The 21,725-nt window shown below is 37.4% G+C and overlaps 1 protein-coding gene across 1 annotated transcript in view; it reads right to left on the reverse strand.

Annotated features, from left to right (window-relative positions):
- Positions 1-21,725, reverse strand: part of ADGRA1 (adhesion G protein-coupled receptor A1) — a 469,964-nt gene that overhangs the window by 263,626 nt on the left and 184,613 nt on the right. The window contains exons 3-4 of the mRNA XM_073353951.1: positions 14,147-14,218; positions 6,134-6,205 (exon numbers count right to left, since the gene is read on the reverse strand). Coding sequence (XP_073210052.1) covers positions 6,134-6,205; positions 14,147-14,218 — 144 coding nt within the window. The remainder of the gene's footprint in view (positions 1-6,133; positions 6,206-14,146; positions 14,219-21,725) is intronic.

Raw genomic sequence — 21,725 nt, forward strand, 5'->3', positions numbered from 1 at the left:
GAAGCTCCAAGGCGAGCAAATGCGCCAATAAGCGCAAGACCCACCAAGGTAGAGCAGGAGCTTTGTCACAGGAGATGAGGTCACTGTTAAGGTTTTGTGTCACCCTCCAAGTTTGATAAAACTGCAGTACGTATTGCTTTTAGGGATCTGCTGGAAATGGAAGTAAAAGCCTGATGGGGTGTTGGAGTACATTACTGACTCTAGGAAATATGGAGATATAAAGAAATGCACTAGACTTTCCCCATAAATTCTTATGTCTATGCTTTTAGCATACCATAGTGTAGATGGAGCATGCTCTGTGCAATTTTAACTCTCATTAAATATAGTTTTTGTTTGCTGATATCAATGGGAGTTGAGGGCACTCAGCATCATAGAGACCCCAATTATGCAGATGTCTAACTCTAAAATCAGTGAGACCATTCATGTACTTACTGTTAGGCACATGCTTAAACACCTTGCTGAGGTGCTGAGGGTTTCTCAGCGTGAACTGGACTGATCAGGATTTGGCCTACACTATGGTAACCTAAATATTTCTGAATCACCTGCCATCAAGGGTTTTCTGTTTTTCTTATTTGCTGTAATAATGAAGGATGAGAATATTTTCTTCAGTGTTTTAATCAATGTTAAATGCTGCACAACTCTAACACCAACACATACAGACACAGAGGATAATGCTAATCTGTAGTCTTTTTTTCTTTCTTCTTCTAGTTGTATTTTCTCTTTCAAATGAGGGAGTGATCCCAGCATTTGACTGACAGGATGGTTTTTTGTGGTTATGGCAGAAGTGAAGTTTGAGGAGGGATTTAAGTGAAAATAGGGAGGACACAAGGGGCATTTGAATAGGGAGTGTGTTCCAGGCATAAGAACAGCACTGAAGAAAGTATAAAGATGAAAGTGATGAACAGATAAAGGGAGAGGCAAGGAGAGATTAATTAAATGTGGGAAGAGATTGAGGGGGTGGGGGATAAAAATGAGAGGAGAGGTGTAAGCTGGGATAGGTTACAGTGGATAGTTTCTTGATACCACTACAGTAGTGCCAATTGGATTCCCTACATGTTACTTGTTTTGTACTTTATCTCTACAGTGTACATAGTGATTAGCTGCTTCAATGACATTAACAAAGTCACAAGAGAATTTATTATAAGATATTATCATAAAGATAACTAATGATGATTCAGAGTCACGATGAAATATAAATCAGATGTACTTTAATCAAATAATTGCAAGTAAACAGCAAGGTGTGCTTCATACTTTTAAAAAGAAGATTCAGAAGTAACTGTTTGTCAAAGCATGTTTCAGGCTGGAACATTTTATAGTCTGAGGTGCTAATTTATCCAGGTTCATCAAAATAGACTCTGATATATCATTAAAGTGATACCCATAATCTTCTGCTGCTCCTGATACTTAGTTCCAAGTAGAACAGGTGTTTAAATTATTAAGAGCCCCATTACACACCAGAAATCCATTTGCATACCTGGTTCCTGGAACATAGCATTGAAACATGACCCTTGAGAAGGCCAAAAGGAGATATGAAAGACTTGTTACATTCAATTATGTCACTTATAATCATGTTTAGAATATAAGAAGCTCACCAAATATAGGCATGGCCAAAGGATAAAATACAAGCCAGGAAAGCCAAGCCAATAGATTAGCGAGTCATAACAAAGCATCTTTTGAACTACCTGGATTGCAGTCAGCTACACCTGTCATATAACATGAATATATGCGCTAGGATCATTTTGGTACTCTTCCATTTTGGCAAATTCATCAGCTCCAAGTAAGTGTAAAACCTGGATCAATCTCAGGGAAAATAATCACACATCATTGACAGGCAGTGATAAATTTCTGAAATAGTGTGAAAACTTTGCATTTCAATGCTAACCAAAAGTTCAACTCCTATTCATTGCAAGGTATGAGACTTTTTTGGCACAAGCTTTGGGCAAAATCCTCCATCTCTATGGGTGCCATCAAGGGGGCTATGTTTTTAAGTGGATTCAGTGGTTGTACTTGAAACCCAATCTAGCTTAAATATGGCAGTTATCAATGAATTTATTAACTAAATCAAGTCTGTGGTTTGGCCAGATCTAAAATAATTGTGTACCCTTTCTGGTGCTGACGAGAATATACTGTACCATGGCCCTTGGCTTTCAGGGCCAGCAGACAAAATCCTGCCCAGGTCAATGAACATAAATATTCTTCTTACTCCTGTTTTGAAGACAATCTGCTCCAAACTGCCCTCTATCCGCCCTTTAATTAAACTAGTTAAAGACCTTTGCATTAGAGTTGGTACCTCTGACAGTTTTTTCAGGGCAGCCCAAGTTGTCCTCCCTAATTCAAGCAAAGGATTTAAATCCTTCCCCATGTTGCTGGGTATGGATATATACCCTACAGTACATGATGAAAAACCAATATGAAATGAAACCTAAAGCCAGTGGTGTCCCAAAACGTTCTGCAAATTAAATCAAAGGGTAACACATAACTCTTAAAAAACCTTGAATTATGTTAATCTAAATGAAACATATTCCAATTGCCTTTGTTTCACCCGATATTTATGCTTTTAAACACTGTAAGAAACCTAATCTCTGTAGTTAGCAGAAGATGACTAGAGATTTACCTCTCTTGCTCTTTCCAGTAGACTTATGGCTCTCTCTACTGGTTCTAATAATGGCCTACAAATGATTCCTTGTACTTTGTCATGCTAAGGTAGCAAGAGAGCTTAGAAGAGTTTCTACAGTAAGTAGGTTTCAGAGTAGCAGCCGTGTTAGTCTGTATCCGTAAAAAGAAAAGGAGTACTTGTGGCACCTTAGAGACTAACAAATTTATTAGAGCATAAGCTTTCGTGAGCTACAGCTCCAGCATTCAAAGAGTATGTATGTGATTTCCATTTTTTCAGTTACCTGGACCAGGCTTGATTGCTTTATCAGTGCCAGTTACTAGTTTAAGAACTTGTCACCTTCACATCACTTGCTCAGTGCTTTCAAAACTGTGTATATCAACACTATTGTTATGCCAAATAAATGTTTCTACACAGCTCTTCTACAATTTAGCTGTCTCATGCTCCTCAGTTGATTAGTAAACACATTTCCAATTATATCAATGGCAAATGCATTACTACCAGACAATTTTCTGTATTTCAAACAGGTGCTAAAGAATAGAGAGTCTGGAAAGTATTTGTTCATGAACCACCAAGAAAAACCTAGGGTGCTGCTATCCAGATTCAAAAGATGGAACTAGCATGGAATTAGGAGGCAGTGCACTTTTACCACCTTTTGGACAAGAGGAAAACTGAGGTCCTGACCATTTGTGATAATTAAAAAATACCCCGACACTTTTCACAAGAATAGGGTATTAACCCCAGTGTTCCTGGCTAAATTCCAACTTCATTCTACTTATGTAAATAGCCTTGGCAGTTTCAAATAGATCCGATATTCCTCACTTATACAATACTGCTTCATAATGCTAGAAATGGCCACAGTCTGCCTCAGAGGGTGGCTTCCTTTTCTTGGTGAGTGAGGAGAATTCTGTATATCCTATAAACCTGTGTTTACTCGAATCAGGCCCAAGGATCATACTCTCAAGCCCACTGAAATCAAAGAGTGCTAACTGGTGGATCCATTTATAGAATTTAAGAACTTTGGTTACGTTTGTTTGACAGGTACTATATAAGTGTAATACATAGTTTTGTGTTCAGAATACACTACATATTCACATAAGAACTAAGATTTAAGAATAAACTGCTGTCTTGATCAGCCAATAGGAAATAAGTAAACTTCCAAAGGTTCCTTCTGCTCATGAATAAACTTTTATCATCTGTTAGGTGCAATGACACACTCCCTTCAACTTCAGAATGCTTTAGTTCTACTACTCAATCAATAGCTTTTACAAGAAGAGATTTATTAAATGCACTACTTGTTCTGCATTTCAACATCCTTGTTGCACTAACATATCATTACATACAAACGCCAAGAAATTCAGGACTGAATGATCCACATGTACAGTGAAGCAATTATACAAGTTAAATTAATGGCAAATAGGATGCTGACTGCTTCCTTAAAATTGAGCTGCCTAAATTAATATTTCCAGAAGCAACCCAATTTGAAGTACCCTGGTTTTCTAAATCTCCCCTAATTTAATAGTCTGTGGACTACTTTTTCTCAGCTACCATTTTGAGTCTTCACTGTAATATGTTTTATTGCACATTTAAGATGATAAAATATTATGCCATCTGTACGGAATATAAACAGGTGATTTTTTTTACCATTATGAATACCAATATTTGGGATTATCATTAGCATGTTTGATCTGAGCTGAGTTTTCAAACTATGCAAAATGAAAGGCATCATATTTTATCTTCTGCCTCTTCTTGGTATGAAAGTTAAACTTTCAGTTGCATTCTTTGTAGAGTATACGCTTGATAGGTAACTTGGCTTATATCATAATTACATACAGAAAGTATGTTAGAAGAATGTAAGGCTGCAAAGTCAAGCCCTCAAAAGCAGAATACAATCTGAACGGGGCGGGGGGGGGGAGGGGAGAAGGGAAAGAAAGGAGGGAAAAATAGTTCTACTCCTGTCATAAATATAAAGGGAAGGGTAACAACCTTCCATTATACAGTACTATAAAATCCTTCCTGGCCAGAGGCACAAAATCCTTTTACTTGTAAAGGGTTAAGAAGCTCAGGTAACCTGGCTGGCACCTGACCAAAAGGACCAATAAGGGGACAAGATACTTTCAAATCTGGGGCCGGGGGGGAGGCTTTTGGTCTGTCTGTTCTGTGTGCTTGCTGGACACAGATCAAGGAAGCAAGCAATCCAACTCCATTAGAATTATAAGTAACAGTAAGGGACTGCGTTAGCTTATTTTTGTTTTGGCTTGTGATTTTCTCTGTGCTGAGAGGAAGGTGTAATTCCTGGTTTTCTTTTTGTAACTTTAAAGTTTGGCCCAGACGGAAATCCTCTGCGTTTTTGAATCTGATTGCCCTGTAAGATTATCTTCCATTCTAATTTTACAGAGGTGCTTCTTTTACCTTTTTTCTTTATAATAAAGTTCTGTTTCTTTTAGAATCTGATTGGGGTTTTTTTAGTATCCTAAAAAAACCAAGGTTGGTCTGTGCTCGTCTTGTTTATTCCCAAGCCTCCCCCGGAAAGGGGGTGCGGGGGCTTGGAGGGATATTACGGGGGACTAGGAACTCCAAGTGGTCCTTTCCCTGAGTTTTAATAAAATCACTTGGTGGTGGCAGTGTTACCCCATCCAAGGTACAAGAGAGAATTTGTGCCTTGGGGAGTTTTTAACCTAAGCTGGTAGAAATAAGCTTATGGGTCTTTCATGTGGGTCCCCAGGTCTGTACCCTAGAGTTCAGAGTGGGGAGGGAACCCTGACAACTCCCATTTTTCAATACCAAATTTTCACAAAAAAAGGGGATCCTTTTGAAAATGATTTTCAATTTTTTTGAAATTTTTAATGAAAAAAATCTTACTTTTTGGATCAGTTCTATTCAAATGTCGGAAGTGCCAAAATTAAGGTTGTCCACGTAAACCTTAGTCTTGCCCCAAATATCCCCAAATCTGTGATAGAACCAAGAAAAAATCCATTTATTCCACATCCCAATCCAGTGTTGTTGGACTTAAACACAGAGAATGCCCTTTTGCTTTTAGTATTGAATGGAGGCAGGGGTCTTGTAGTACAAATTATATAATCACATAATTGAAGACGATACTATAATGCATAAGGAGAAAGAGTAAAGGTTTATTTTTGCATTTAAAATTAGTTTAGACTCTTTAAAAAAATTAATTTGCAGTCTTTCCCATACTCTGCACACCCCACTGTCTGGCTTACATAACATACCAAACGAATTGGATAATGGCTGGTTTACTTTTATGTTCTTCTACTTCACTCTTGTCCTAGCAGGCTTGAGTGACAGGATCCCATTCTCTGTTTTTCATTAAGTGTCCAGGGGAAATTCACTGAAAAAGTTTGGCTTTCTCTAGTTTAAAATGTACAGACATGCCTTCTTTTAAAATCCTTTGCAGATAGTTCAGTCAACACAATTGACGGACAATTTCCTGTTCTCCTAGTTGTAATGTGTTAAAGGCTTTTTAAAAAAATGATTATTACAAAATGGTATTATACTCACAATTTGTGAAGATTGTTAAGGCCCTCAAATATTTCTGGGGTCAGACATCCAATTCTATTATTGGAAAGATCCCTGAAACAAACAAAAAATCAAAAACATTAGTTGTATACTATGGGTGTACACAGCTACATAGCCACAAACAGCTTTGTTAGTTTTGATTTTAAGGAGTTAGAAAGCTACAAATGAAAGAATAAATATAAATTTGTGTACTGTAACATATTTGAATTTAACTGATTTTATAACTTTTTAATTTTTATTATATTAACATAGTTACGAATCCCACTTAACAGTTAAACTTTCCTGTAACACATTGGATTGAATTTTACATTAACTGCTTCGTAAATAGTGTCATGTCTCTAGAGGCCTCAAAATAAAATCAGTCTTCATCTCATAGCAGTAATTTTTAGCAACATTTATTTAATAATGAGAAAATGGCATGTATTTTAGGAATTGCTGCATACAATAGTTTCTGCAGCCTGGTCTGAACCCTAGGTATCATCTATTTTTCCCCTTATTAAGTTACTCCATGCTCAAGGCCTCCTATCATTGCCAACCAGGATGGATTTGATTTCAGTCAAATTGATTTAAATTGTGATTTAAATCGCTATACAGGAAAACTCGATTTAATCATGGATTTCTACATAAAAGTGCATTCTTGTTGTTTGTTATAACCTTAATACATATTCTTCACAACTCAGAGATAGATAGATGTAGGTTTCATTTTTAGAAGGTACACACTGCATTTTTAAAGTGATTTATTTTGAAAACTTTTCAGATTAGCTTTACAGCTATATCGGAAAATGAATGATTGTTTGGTTATTTCATTTACCAAAGGTAACTGAAGCAGATATTTATGAAGTCATTAGGAGGTAAACTATCTCCAATTCAACAGGTTAATCATTAATATTTGTAGGAATTTCTTGCCTCCACATATTAATGATTAACCTGTTGAAGGTTAATCACCAGACAGACATTTAAATTGTTTTATTTAACTAAAACAACAATGTTATGTATTCTGGAATTTTTCTTCAACAGCAAATGTCTAATGTTTTAACAAAACATGCATATGAATTTTTGAATTTAGTTAAACATTCAAGTTTTTTAAAATCAGGTTTGTTTTTGTCACAATTGTTTTTAACTAAAATAGTTAAATGAAATATTAAAAAAAAATTGACAATGTCAGCCAGGTCAACACAAGAAACTTAAAATATTGGCTCCTGCAGCTAACTCAGTCGTCTTCACCTTCATTTTCCTGTTTGTTCATAATCTGGAAAAGAAAAGCAAGCTTTCCTGCTTTTTCAGGTCCCAAACGATTTCTAAATTTGGAATGAATTAGTCCAAAGGAAGAAAATATTCTTTCTACATTCTTTAACAGCTACTGCTGTTAAAAGTGAGATTATCACTTCAACAGTCTCTGAATCCAAGTGTTTAAGTGACTTCCACCAGTTCCCTGGTGTGCCTTTCTTTAAAACATCATCAGCAAGCATATATTTCTTGAATGGTTCACCCTTAGCTCTGAAGTTTATTATAGTTGGCATTATGGAGGGATGATTGCTGGATGTCCATGTCATAGCCAACTCCTCTTCTTCAGCAATTAGGGTTTGACCCTGGTACCAAGTATTGAGAATATCTGCAAGAAAATGAGATGGAGATAGTGCTTGTCCCATTCCCTTTTTTAATGCTTGTAATTTAACTCTGTCATTGCATATTTCTCTTTTTAAGATCTCACTCAGTTCCTTCCAAATTTCGACAGCATCAGCAATAAAACAGTGATTTCCCTGCATTTTGTTCAAGGCTACAGAAATAGGCTTCAGGGTACTCAGTGTGTGTTCAACATTTCTCTTAAGCCCAGTGCTGAGAACTTTGGTTGTGACAGTGCCATCTAGTTTTTAACAATTTTGTTCACAAAGTGTCATCAGATTAGGCCAGTTCTTGATATAGTGCTCAAAACAGTCCATTACATCACAAGTCTTGTGGGAGAGTAAGCTTGGTTCCTCCCACTCTTTTCAGAGAAGCTGCTGCAAAGTGGTTGTTACAGAAGTATTTTGCAATTTCAGCAACATTAGCAACCGTATGTTATTAGCTTGAGACTCTCTTCACTTTCCTTTAAATAATTTCTTCTCATTTTGGATACATTTCCAGCATTGTCTGTGACCAAGCTGCGTACCAGAATTTTTGTTTGAATTTGAATTTTTGTTCACAGTTTGTTATAGCTTTTGCTGCTACTTCTTGTAAGTATTCTGCTGTGTGCGCATTTCCTGATGTATCAATTGTTTCTGTAAGGAAGACATTCCCTTCTTCTGTTGTCACACAAGCACATACAACAGGATCATTGTGGACACTGCTCCATCAAGACTCAGGTTAACAATTTTACCTTTACCTCTAGACCTTTTGCACACTGCTCAATTTCTCTTTCATACACTTTATCCAGCAATTTGCCTGAGACATCTGCTCTGTTGCGTGGACTGTATCCTGCTCTTAATCACTGAACCATGCTAATGAAGTGTGGGTTCTCAATCATACAGAAAGGAGTTTGTTCCATAAACAAACTGGGCAATTTTTTCATCTATTACCTCTTTGTAATCTGCTAGTTCCTATCACAAACTTATCTATGGTTGTTTCTGGATGATGGATTTTTTTTTTCTTTTTGCTACAGGTGGATATAGTGTGGCTATGTGACATACATGATGTGACTGAAACACTATCATTGGCAGATAACTCTGAAACTATAGAAAATGATGGTGATCTTGAAGGTGGATAGTCTTCAGAATCCCGTATGTTGAGGATGGATTCTCCTAAACAAAATAAGTCAATGCAGTTATTGAATTATTATTAATGTACTGCTCATTTAGTATTACTCATTGCATTCACTGACACTCAGTACTACTTTAAAGGTGAAATTGTAAAAGGAAGATCTACCTATTTCAGCTAGTTATTTTTTATCACAACTGCATCTAAAAGGATAGTACCATAGAGTAACAACCATATTTTTTGCTCAAACATGAGAATTCAAGAATAGTCCAGAAGGAAGACAGGCAGTCATAAGAAAGAAGTATGAAATGAAAAAGTTTACCAACCTGAAGATCCTGAATGTTCAGACATGTTCCTTTCCATCATCTTCAACGCAGCTTCCTCCTGAGAAGGAACACTTCTCATGATGTTTCATTCAGGCAACTAGGCCTTGCATTTCTTTGTTGCACTGTTTGCATTTTGCATGGATGCCTGTCTTACATACAGGTAGAGGAACTTCATTAAAATATTCCTATACTGGGTCTCTTTTACGGCCTGCTGGCATTATAGGTTTTCCCTTCTAGTGAGAGAATGGTATGGTAGGTCTTAAATTAATGAAGACTACACTCAGAAAGACCTCAAGACTTCTGGAATATGCTGCTCAAACAATTTAATTGTTTCTACTGCCTGTCCCTCCCTTCTCACATTTATCTCCAGACTTCTTCTCCTTGTCCAGATCTATTCCACCCCCAATAATCTTCTCTTCATTGAACTTTTTGAAATTTTGCACTTTTAGAGAGAGGTAAGGGATTGACTCTGTGTGCACAAATTTGCAGGGGCAATAGGGTTGAGGTCTTATTTTTCACCTCTATATATTATTTATTGATTTTAAAACGTTTTTGCTGTTAACAAGCATGTTATCTCTGGAGACACAAATCCACTGTTTGAGAACTGCAAAACTAAGCATCTCTGATGGTATCTTCTAGACTGAGCACTGAGTCCCATTGGGTAGATAGAAAGATTAACCTAAATAATCAATACAGAAGCCCCTGGAACCCCATAAAATTGGGTCCCTAATCCATGAACTATTGGAACTCATTCACAAAACTTTTCTTAAACATTAGATGAATACATTGTCTCATACTAGAGAATTAGAATTTATAATCCCTATTCCATCATGAGATTCTTTGAGCTATAAAGTATCTTAATTAAAATGATCTTTGGATAGGTTTTGTCCTCAAAAAGCATTTTATAAAAAAAGTCTTATTTAAATTTAAAAAAATCTGATTTTTTTAAAATCATTGATTTTTATCCACCAAAATATTAGCCTAGGGTAAATTTTCATTATTATGCCCATTTATACTCTAATTTCAAAGCTAACTTATATATAGCTGACTGATAGCCATAATAGAAAGCTTAAAGCACTAATTAATAGTTGTTATAAAACCCATTTGTGTTGTAGCTTATAAAACCCAGGTGGGGGCTGTTATGGAAGCTGAGTGAGTGGCACCAGTGGGGTATTTCTTCTGCGTTTTGTGTCACTGATTTTCTTCATCTCCTTTTTCTTATATTCCAGTGTGCTTCTAACACAACACACAAAACATAGTTGCAACAGGGACAGGATATGAGCAGCTAGGACAGAAAGTTCACAGAAGGCCCGGGTGAAGGAAAGGGGAAAAAATCAACTTCTCTGGTTCAAGCAAAAGAACATAATTGAGCAAAGTTTCTGGATACATTACTTGCAGTTTAACAGCCTAAACTCTACAAATAATATTAATCTAACCAAAGTAACGAACAGGGCAGCTGTTATGTCTCTTGAGCACCAAGTAGGGGGTGTTTGGCCCTCCTACAAGAGTATACCAGCCACTTCATAAAACACTAATCCTCACTACATTTTCAACTTAACCTGAATGCCTCCTGCTCAAGGAGGCACTTATAGCAAGGACTCCAAAAATCCCCATCAAGGTATAACCCCAGCTCCCCCCAAAAAAACCTCCCCACAAACACACTGATTGTCATAGCAATGTCTGTTATTAAATGTACAGATGGGATGGGCTGTAACAGGTCTGTGGAACCTTCTCAAGGGTACCAAAAGATTGGTACAACCCATCACACCAGAGTAATAACATGAGGCATAAAGTCACTATGATGTGACTATAGTCTCCAGAAGAGTGTATGCAAGATTACACTCTATGTAATTCATAACTGCGACAGCGTACACTTTCAAGAGGCAGCTACTAGGGCTCTCCCACCATTTACAAGATGACAGCAGCTGCGTAATTCCAGATTTTCCACCCTATGTGTATTCTCAGCTATAACCTAATTTCCTGACTTTCAAATGTTTGGTTTGTAATTTTAACTTAAATTTCTTCAGCTCTGTTTTTTGTGAAAACTGCAATGATCTAATCATCTTTCAAATGAACAGATAACCTTTTACAATGTTAAATCTAGTCTGTTTGGGAACTAGATTGGTATTGCTTCAGGTATTGTGCCGCCTTTCTCTGCTGCCCTATTTTCTCCAATTATCCTCCGCATCTGTCAACACACATGTCCAAAATAAGAAAGCAAGAGTAATAATTTGCCATCTTGTAACTAAATCCTCAGAATCTTGGAGAGCCACCCAAAAAAATTACTGAAAGAACAGGGCATCTTTTAAATCTCACTGTGTTTCATGTTATACTTAAAAAAATGAAAGTTTTGGATAATCAAATATTACTGTATCTTCTTACTAGACATGAAAATATTCTTGTGCAGCTAAACATTTTAAAGTAATTTTTAAATATAGCATACATTTTTCTTATATACTTCTCAATTATATTAGCTGGACTAGTCCAGAAAAAGAGTAGTTTGTGTAACAATATTAAAAATGTTAATTTACATTTTTTCCTACTGAAAGGATTATTACTCCATAATGAACACAAGCATAAAACAGAAATACATCAGTAATTTTCCTAATATGTCAGTGTCACTGGATTATCCTGGAAATCTGTAGTTTAACTTAAAAAAAGAAGGAAAAAATAACAGCCAAATCCTAAAATTGTTACTTGGGCAAAATTTTATCTGAAATCATTAGGAGTTTTACCTGAGCAAAGACTGAGCAGGGATTTCAGAATATGCCTATGTGGCAAAACTGGTTAACAAAAGTAGATTTCAGCCAAAAGAAAAAAAAATCACAAAACTAAAAACGATCTTGCCATCCTATTCATGTAGTTCTCAAGAAGAGACATGCAGTAACAGGCTATTTCTAACAAAGCCACAGCACATGTATCCTCTTCTCAGCCTCTAAAATAACAAATGCTATTTTCACAACATGTTGCATAAGCTGGCAACAACTGAAATCTGTTCACTGTAAACCATTTTTCCTCATGAAACATTAGCAAAGAGAAATGACAGCTTGCACCAGCTTGCTGCACATACCTCTCTGCTTATCCTTATGATTTTAAGCCCAATTTGCTGCATGTTACAAAAATCTGGTGTTCATTTTTAGTTGTAAAATATTTACATCAGAAATGTTGACTCATGAAATTGATCTTACAGAAGACAAATATTCCTCTGTTATAGAAACAAGTCCCACATGCTTTTTGTGCTTCCTCACATTTTATTTTTTATGTATCCATCATTTTGTGATAACCCAAATGGTAACGCAATTTGCCATTGCAAATAATGAATTCTCACAATACAATCAGTTCTCAGAAAGGGTTATACACAGGAGAAATTGTTAATTTTTATAGGACCTTGACAGCTTGCAATTTACCCAGCTCACTCACTGTAATTATGTCTCCTTCCGCGGCCTATGCTACACTAGCTTCAGCTGCCTACTGGATTACTCATGGGACATATGTGAAACAATACTAAATGAATGCAAGTACAGTCAAAGTAATTACAGCATTCAGACTTCAGTAACGTTTTTTATTTAGAGCTAGCTCTGGTTGATATTGTGTAGTGATCTTCTACTACTCAAGAACATTTTCCTCGTGGATTAGAGTGGAACATATCAGTACCAAACACAGAATACTTCTTTTTAAAGTCTGGCATGGTAAATCTCAGGATTTCTGTGGGTGACAAGAGCTTCTGCTAGCTTTTTGCTAGCTGTCCCATCTCCTAATACCTTTTCCCTTCTTTGACTTCTCTTTTGCGGCCAACCTTTGACTTCCTCAAAATGTTTCTTTTCTGTGACTCAGAAAGATTAAATCATGGCGTTTACAGGTTACCCATTCTTCCCACAAGAGGTCAGGGTTGTGTTATTAGATTATATGGCCGCATCAGTAATTAACATTCATTCTCATCATTACACTACAATGTAATTATCTGTAAGTATGCAATACAGAAAAAATTCAAATATAGAGATCATAACTAAACAGCAAATGTGTATGATTATATAACAACATTTATTTTTCATAAAATTGCCCTCCACAAGCTCTAAATGAAGAATTTACGCAGCATAGGGATTTACTTATAAACATAACTGCATTCACCATTCTTTGATGTTTATTATTAACACTGCTATTTACAAGCCATGTAAAATTAGCAGATATCAAAGTCCTTTACTAAAACCAAAGAATGTTAATTGAATATGTTGTTAGGGAATTAACGAGTTAAGAATATAAAGGTATACGCCAAAATGTATTATTTGAAATTTGACCCCAGTATTTTGCATTAAATTAGTAGGGAAGTAATATTTTAAAACCCGACTTCAAAAATACACAGTTATCACATGATCACCAGTATTCGGAAGGATATGGTATACAATATGACCAAAGAGATTAAACAAACAAACAAAAAAAGACACAGAGTAGAGTAGACTTGATAGACAAGAAATTGATGAACTTAACTTCTTCAGCATGCAGAATCCTCCTTCCAAGGAAATTGTTTTATAAATCTGGCCTATGGTATCTATGAGTAAAAGTGGACCTCATAACAAAAAAAGTTAGTACGCAGAATTTTTATTTCAATGTACTAGTTAAGTCATTAGTTACACATTTTTAAAAAACGTATCAGCTACAGACTTATTTATTTAGATATTTAATAGGGTGTTTCTTTGCTAGAAGACAAAAAGATATTTTAAAATACTCCAAAGCATGCCCCCAAATAGAGCAGAAAATAGGAATAGGACCTATGTAGAAGAAAAAAAATTAAAAGAATCCAAGTACAGTATGTGGTTTTATGTCCTTTTCCCTAAGTCCTTATGTTATTATTGCTTGGTCGCATACTCAAGTTCCCCAAGGACAGAAATGTTGATATGAACACAATTTCCAGGGTAATTCAATGGGAATTAATACTTACAAGCGCTTCAGTTCTGGAAGTCCATGGAAGGTTCCAGGCTCAATAGTGCTAATCAAGTTATTCTTCAGATCTCTAGAGATATATAATAGGAGGAGCAATTAATTAGCACTTTACCTAGAATACTAGTTTCATACATGAACAGAAGAACAAAAAAGATAACATACTAAGGCTTATCCTAAGCTTTATTTGGTTTAACTCAAAACAAGAATGCATGTATTTTAGATAGCAAAACTGAAAAATATTACCAAGCTCACAGTTTGGAAATCAATGGGGAGATTTTGCAATAAAAAGAGTTGGTTAAGATTGGGGGGAAACATATGTGGCTATGTGCCCTTTGTTTTAAATTATTTTTAAAAAATTTCCCTAAACAAGTTTGCCAGCTTTACCAGCCTAAGGAAAAATGCATTAGTCAACAGAACATTTTAAAGTGAGTGAAACAATTAGATCAACCTATTGGTTTGCTTATTCACTGTGCTGTGCCATTTTACGCTCAAAATATTCTTCCTTCCCACCTACGGAAAGCAAAGCAACTGGCATTTGGTATATTGTGCAGATAGATCAGCACAGTGCATTGGCACACATACATATTTGGCAGACAGGTGTACTTGGTAACTATCCAGGGGATCAGATGTTGTAGAGATAAAGAATATTTTACTAGCATTAGTAACCTCATCTGCTACTGGCGCAGTACTTGAGGCCGTGACTCTGCTCTCAATTCAATCTCCACTGAGATTTACTATGAGATTTTCTGATGCTCTCCAGGATTCGGACTCTGAAGTGTGTTTTGGGAGTAATTAGAAAGGCAGGCAAAGGGGATATCTGCTGTAAATTCTTGTAGACTCTTGGTGTTCATCTTTCAAACAGTTTGAAACTCATAGTTGAGGGCTGGCATTCAATAATATTAGTGATGTTTTTCTCAGGACAAGTCTACACTACAGCGCTACATCGGTGCAGCTGCGCCATGGTAGCACGTCTGGTGAAGACGCACTATGCCGATGGTAGAGCACTCTCCTGTCAGCAGAACTATTCCACCTCCACAAGAAGCGGAAGCTATGTCAGCAGGAGAGCATCTCCCACCAACAAAGCGCCGCTGTGGACAGCATGAAACTTGCATCGCTTGGGGGCAGGGGGAGCTCTCATGCCCCGGAGTGACGTAAGTGATATTGATTTAGGCTGTAGTTTAGGCCTGCTCTCAGACTGGTGAAACATTCTACAATAGATGCACTGCTTCTGGGAGTACCACAGGGCAGCTATGTCAGCATCAGTATGAGTCACCCTACCTATGGCTTTCTATTTTATTGCAAATACAATACATACCAAGTGAAATCCTGGTCCAATTGAAGTCAATAGGAGTTTTGCCATTGACTTTAATAGGGCCAGATTTCACTCACAATATTTATTTCAAATATTTTCAAATAAGATCCACACATGAGAAACCAATTTTTTGTATCTTTTGCTAACTATGTAGGTGGACCTTTACATTCACTGGTTCAGTAAGGTGCTGTCTATTAATGCTGCTTAGATTTACTGCTGGTGGCCCATTAATGCTCTGTCTCCCTTATATTCCTCAGTCACCCGTTGACTGAAAGCTCACTTCACATAACCACCCCCCAGTTCCATTAAGAAGGAGATCATGACCGCTTACAGACAAGGAGTTCCAGTAACTTCTACTTTTGTGAACATTTGAATTTTTCCTATTGACTTGATGCAAAAACTGTTTATATGGTTATCGTTATGGAGTAAAGAGCAAAGCTATCGGACAAACAGTAGTAATATTCGAATCTTACTGGAAGAGACTGAAGGAGGAGTGAATGCCTCACAGCATTTCTGCTATTCATCTCTCATTTCAGCCAGAAGAGCATATTTAGGTAGTCACTTGTTGAAGTTATAAATATAAACCTGAGTCAGGATAATCATACTGTGATTATTACGGCAGCTAATAAAAAGAGCCTAGTCAGCTCAAAGATTCTGCAACAGCTCCATCTACAAACACACATAAGCAAGAACTGAATACTCCAATATTCACATTTACTCCAATATTCATACTATCAAAGATTCTGTTAACCATAGTTCATTTTCATCAATACATTTTATGTATCAATGATTTATTTATATGCACATAGCAATAATGTGACAAGACCCAGATCTGCCTACAAATAAATGTGAAAATAATATGAAAACCCAGACCTTTAAAAATGAGTATAAACTGGTATTGCTTATGTTTAATCCAATATGAAAAAAACAGCAAGTTATTAAGTTATTTAACTTAATGTGATTTGTGGTTAAATTGCACTGTATACGGAGTGATTCGTAATATTTTAAAATAAACCATTCGAAGTATATTTCCCCCTGGCTTTGACCACAAAGATCATGTATTATAAAAATCAACTACTCATTGTTCTTAAATCAACTTTTGTTCTTTACATCAACATGTTCGACAGGGGCGGGGCTCTCATAATGAAGACGTCATATTTTCTCATCTTGTGACATCATGAGAACAAATCACATAAGAAAACTGAGAAGGGAGCTGCATTTTTAAAGCTGAGCTAAAATCCTTCTACATGAAATATAGGTAGTGCAAGTAGTCCATGTTTACTTAACCCCTATAATTAAATACTTAATCTAAAAAAGTGAAGATTTAAGATGAAAGAGTAATATATTGGCAAATTTTTCTCCTTGCCACCCCAGATATTGCAAGTATAAGTTTTATTTTATTTTATTTTTTTTAATATTTCAGTTGCTATTTTCCAGCCCTAATTTTCACCTATATCAGACATATATTGATCATTGTCTTATACAAACATAACTCATCAGAGTAAGTTAAACTTATTTTAACAAAAATAAATTGAACATTACGATGACATGTTGGCAAATATTAATATGTTTCAATTAAGCCAATATTGATATAACTTTTTTAATAAATATGCATGCATTCACAAATATGCACATGTGCACATCCAACATTAGAGGTTTATTGCATTTTTATATATTTGGGCATGGTCCAGCATCCTATTTCCTTGGACTATAATGACTCCTTATGCATACTCTCTTGCTGCCTGTTATGTAGGCAGGAAGCAAGCATCAGGCCCAGAGGCTTCCTCTTTCCCTTTCCCTGTGTGGTCACTCTGCAGGAAGTGAATGTGCTAGGGGTTGACTGAGGAAGGGAGAGAATCAGTGCCCCCTTTCCTCCATTGTGGAATCCCAAGAACCTGGGAAAGTTGGCCACTGACAGGCTGAGTAGAAGAGAGGCAGGTGGCAAACAATAAAGTGGGGAAAGCAATTGAGCTGCAGGACAAAGTGGAGCAGCCAGAAAGGGGCAAGGGGCTTGAGAGAGGAAACTTGATGGTGATTCTGAGACATAAGGGGACAGGAACAAAGGAAACTGAGATAAAGGGACAAAGAGAGGAAGAGATACGAAATTCAGAGGAAGAAAGAGACAGTGACTCTGCCTCACAGTGGACAAGAGGTGCTACCTCTCAAGTTGCACAGAGTGGATAACAGATCCATTATCTACCCCTAAAGATGCAAATTTTATTGCAGGCTTTTTATGGGCCCAAAATAGACATGTCCTATGGTCAGTTTCCGCAAAAAAAGGTCAATGACTTAATAACCATAAATCTAAACTATCTTCTCATGCTTGGAGGTCATCTCTCTTCAAGTTTGTAGCTGGACAGTCTAACTGCCGGGACCATTGTTGCATGGACCTGTAGTAGTCCTCCTCTCATTCCCTCAGTCACAGTAGTTTGCCAAAAGTGTGCAGCAGATAAAGTGGGATGGAAGGATAATGAAAGGCAGTCACTAGTTGCTACAGTGACAGGAGAAATACATATGCACAGACTTGACTGGAGAAAGACTTGCGCTGATTCTGATCAACTGCAGCACAGTCCTCCTCTTGCTCGAAGTGTATGTGAAACCGCACAGCAGATGACTGAGAAATTATGGGCCATGGTGTCATCATTACACTGCTGATACTCTACTCTCCATCTCTTTGTTATCAAAGCAAGAAAATGGCAGTGTCTGGATTTCTCAATGTCTGGTACAGATAGGAACTTGGATGAAAGCATCTGTAGCTGGGCGAGATACAGATGATGTTTATTAGTAAAGGGACACACCCTCAGGAATCAGCAAAGGCTGTGATCTCATCTTCTGTTTTTTGTCAAGGTGGTTTGCAGACTAGGGATAAAATGGATTCATCTGCTGTCCTAGGACTACAAGAAAGCAGCAGTGGCCAGAAGTGCCATCTTCTACCTTCAGTTGACCAAGAAGCTGTGAAATTTTCTTCTAGATCAGAACCTCACTATTTATATAGTAAGAGTGGTGTGTGTGTGTGTGTGTGTGTGTGTGTGTGTGCGCACACACACACATATTCCTCCAGCCTAGACTATTGTAATGCATTTGTAGATCTCTTGAATAGTGTCCCAGGCCTTTCAGAAGACATACTTGAGCCTTTCGTTAAGGTTAACCAGCAGAGTTTATTTTCTTTTGGTGATCCTGGGTTATTCACCCTGTATAAACTTCAACCACAACCGAATTCCCTTAACTCTCCAAAATCCAAAATATACCTTGCAGCCTACTGAACTCTGTCCACAAACAACATCAGGAGTTAGCCTTCTCCAGTCAAGACAACTGAAAAATACCTCAGCTACTTACAGATGTAACTTTTGCCTGCTTAGTATGTTCAGTCTATACCATCACAGCACTCTATATGCAGATAAATTTGAAGACCACTTGTCAGCTTCATCTAGTGCAGATGTCCACGTTTAGACAGATTAAACTAACAAGAACACGTTACAACAATAATCCATATTCTTCATTGGTTGCCAATTAATTTCAGTGTGAAATTCACATTGTTGATTATAATCTGTAAAGCCATAAATGATATACAAATTTAATAACTATTTGAAGAGATCCTCTCTCATAGTTAACAGTACCAATGGCTAGTGACAAATCTAAAAGAACCAGAATGGAGAGAACATTGTTGATGGGTGCATTTTAATGTATGTCAAAATGGAAAAGTAGACACCAGGTTTTAGACTTATTGAAATTTGCTGTGTATTTGCCCATGGAAACACTGTTCTATTTCTAGGTAACTTGTGAAAGCCCATAGGAAAAAGAAGCATGATCCTGAACTATCATCTGCAGGAATTAAAAAGCTCAGCCTTGTGTTAGTAAAAAACAGACCATTTCCAGGAAAACTGTCTATCAATTGGATGGCCAAGCTAGGCTATCTGCTCTCCTTATTTTAGAAATTATACTAGAATTTAGTAGGTCATTTTAGTGACGGCTTTTCCCAGAAAACTGTAGATATACTACCCACAGTCCTGGCACCATATCGGTAAGTATGTTCTTCTTGTGATTATTCCATAATGTGTCAATACACTGTTAACTTTATCTTTTCCTATCTAGCACCCACTGTAGACTATAATACTGTCAAAATAAATGTGAAAATTACCACAACTGCATACCATCTATATTTCTTATTTCTGCAGTAGGAATGTTACTTGATTATTATTACTTCCTTACCTTTAACTGGTATTTTTGTTTCAAACAGAATGACTTTTGCCAAAATATTAAATACAGGCCTGTCATTTTCTAATTTAGCTAAAGCAGCTGGTTACATTGAAGCTTTATAGTAAGTATCAACTTTCACTGAGTTAAATAAAGAAACCAGGCTAATTTGGTTGTATGTTTACACTTCCTCCCAAAAAGATATTCCTGAGGTTTGGCAAAAGGCTTGATCCTAAACATGCCAAGCAGCAGCCCAGGCTGGACCACACACACACACACATATACTCTGTGCAAGCAACTTTGGCATCAGCCAAGCATAGGAAAGGAGGAAAAAGACCTACCACCGTAATACTCAATGGCTGTAGGGTGACCCAGTTAAAGTGACCAAAAAAATGCATTTTATAACTAACAGTTATGGTTTTATGATAGTGAATTCTAACTTCTAAGTTGCTGTTCTTAGTCTAAATGACGTGTCATTTGTGGTGTGGGTGTATACATCCGGTGGCACGACCTGAAAATAAATCAGAACTAAACTGCTGTTACAATTACAGATACACGAAGCTACATGAAGTCCACTCTAGTTGTAATAATTGAAATGTTTATACCAAGGTTGTACAGTTGTAAAACTATTACTAGAATATGTATTGGAAAGTCATATCTTGCATCATTTTATATTACTGTTGTTAGAGGTACTTATGGTGTGGTACCATGATCTTGACTAAATATGAATGGGAAAAATAATAACAGGGTGGAGTTACTTAGTAGGAATTGCCTTGTCATAACAGAAAACATTTTCTGCAGAGTTAGAAAAAGTAACCAGAAGACAGTTTCCTTTCTATTTACAAATTAGAACATACGTAGAACAGGGGGCCACAAACAAGGGAATTTGGGAGTGGGGGAAGGAGATACTCCTGCTGAATGAACAATGTGCAAATACTAATGTCTTGGGGTGAGTCAGTTTGTTTGGCTGTTTGTGTTTTTCTTTCTCTTTCAGATCATTTCAATTACATGGTGGATTGGGATTGTGAATCTGGGTACTATTTAAACCTTTGTTCCCTTGCATGGTGTCAAGTATCAGGGGGCAGCTGTGTTAGTCTGTATCCACAAAAACAATAAGGATTCTGGTGGCACCTTAAAGACTAACAGATTTATTTGGGCATAAGGTTTCGTGGGTAAAAAGCTTTCAGAAGAAGTAGGTTTTTTACCCACGAAAGTTTATGCCCAAATAAATATGTTAGTCTTTAAGGTGCCACCGGACTCCTTGTTGGTTTTGTTCCCTTGATCATCTTTGATCAGCCTCAATCAGCTTTGTGATCAATGAGGGGGTAGGGCTGACCTAGGAGAGAAGGCCTTAAAAGCCAAAGGCCACGTGACCAAGGGGAGCTAGCGAACACGGGACCACAAACCGGGGAGTTAGAGAGGGAGTTTGTGGAAGGGAGACGTAATATAATCACTATGGTTAGGAAGTGCAGCATCACCAGTGCCAACGCTGCTCCTGTCTCCTCCACCTGCACCTGTATCCAGACAGACAGCCTGACCGTGGATGCCTCTACCCAGATCCCAGTGTGGATTTTCAGAGACTGTGGCCTGCATTTCCCACACAAAGAAAGCCAGGCTGGGGGGGACATCTCAGTGTGAAAGGTGCCTGCTGGTGGAATATCTCAGGAAGCAGGTGGGAGAACTACAGGAGGAGGTGGCTAGGCTGAGGCGCATCTGTGCCCATGAGAAATTCCTTGAGAGTATTCATATGGAGACATCCAAGGCTGGGGAAACTATCCAGCTACAGAGGATGGCTGTCACAACACTGGAGGAGGAGGATATGGCCCTATCACAGGGAGTACAGTGGCTGCTGGTTACTTCCAACCCACCTACCATGGAAAACCGTTATGCTGCCCTAGCAACGAGCGATGAGGAATCACCCAAAGGTGGAGGAGGAGAAACCATGTACCCACAAAGCTGGGAGGATCGCAGCTACCACTCCCGGGAAGAAATGTAGGGTAGTGGTGGTTGGTGACTCTCTTCTGAGGGTGCTGGAGGCACCATCTGTCGCCCTGACATGGCATCCCAGGAG

This window comes from Lepidochelys kempii, chromosome 7, assembly GCF_965140285.1.
Source record: "Lepidochelys kempii isolate rLepKem1 chromosome 7, rLepKem1.hap1, whole genome shotgun sequence".
Lineage (NCBI taxonomy): Eukaryota > Metazoa > Chordata > Testudines > Cheloniidae > Lepidochelys > Lepidochelys kempii.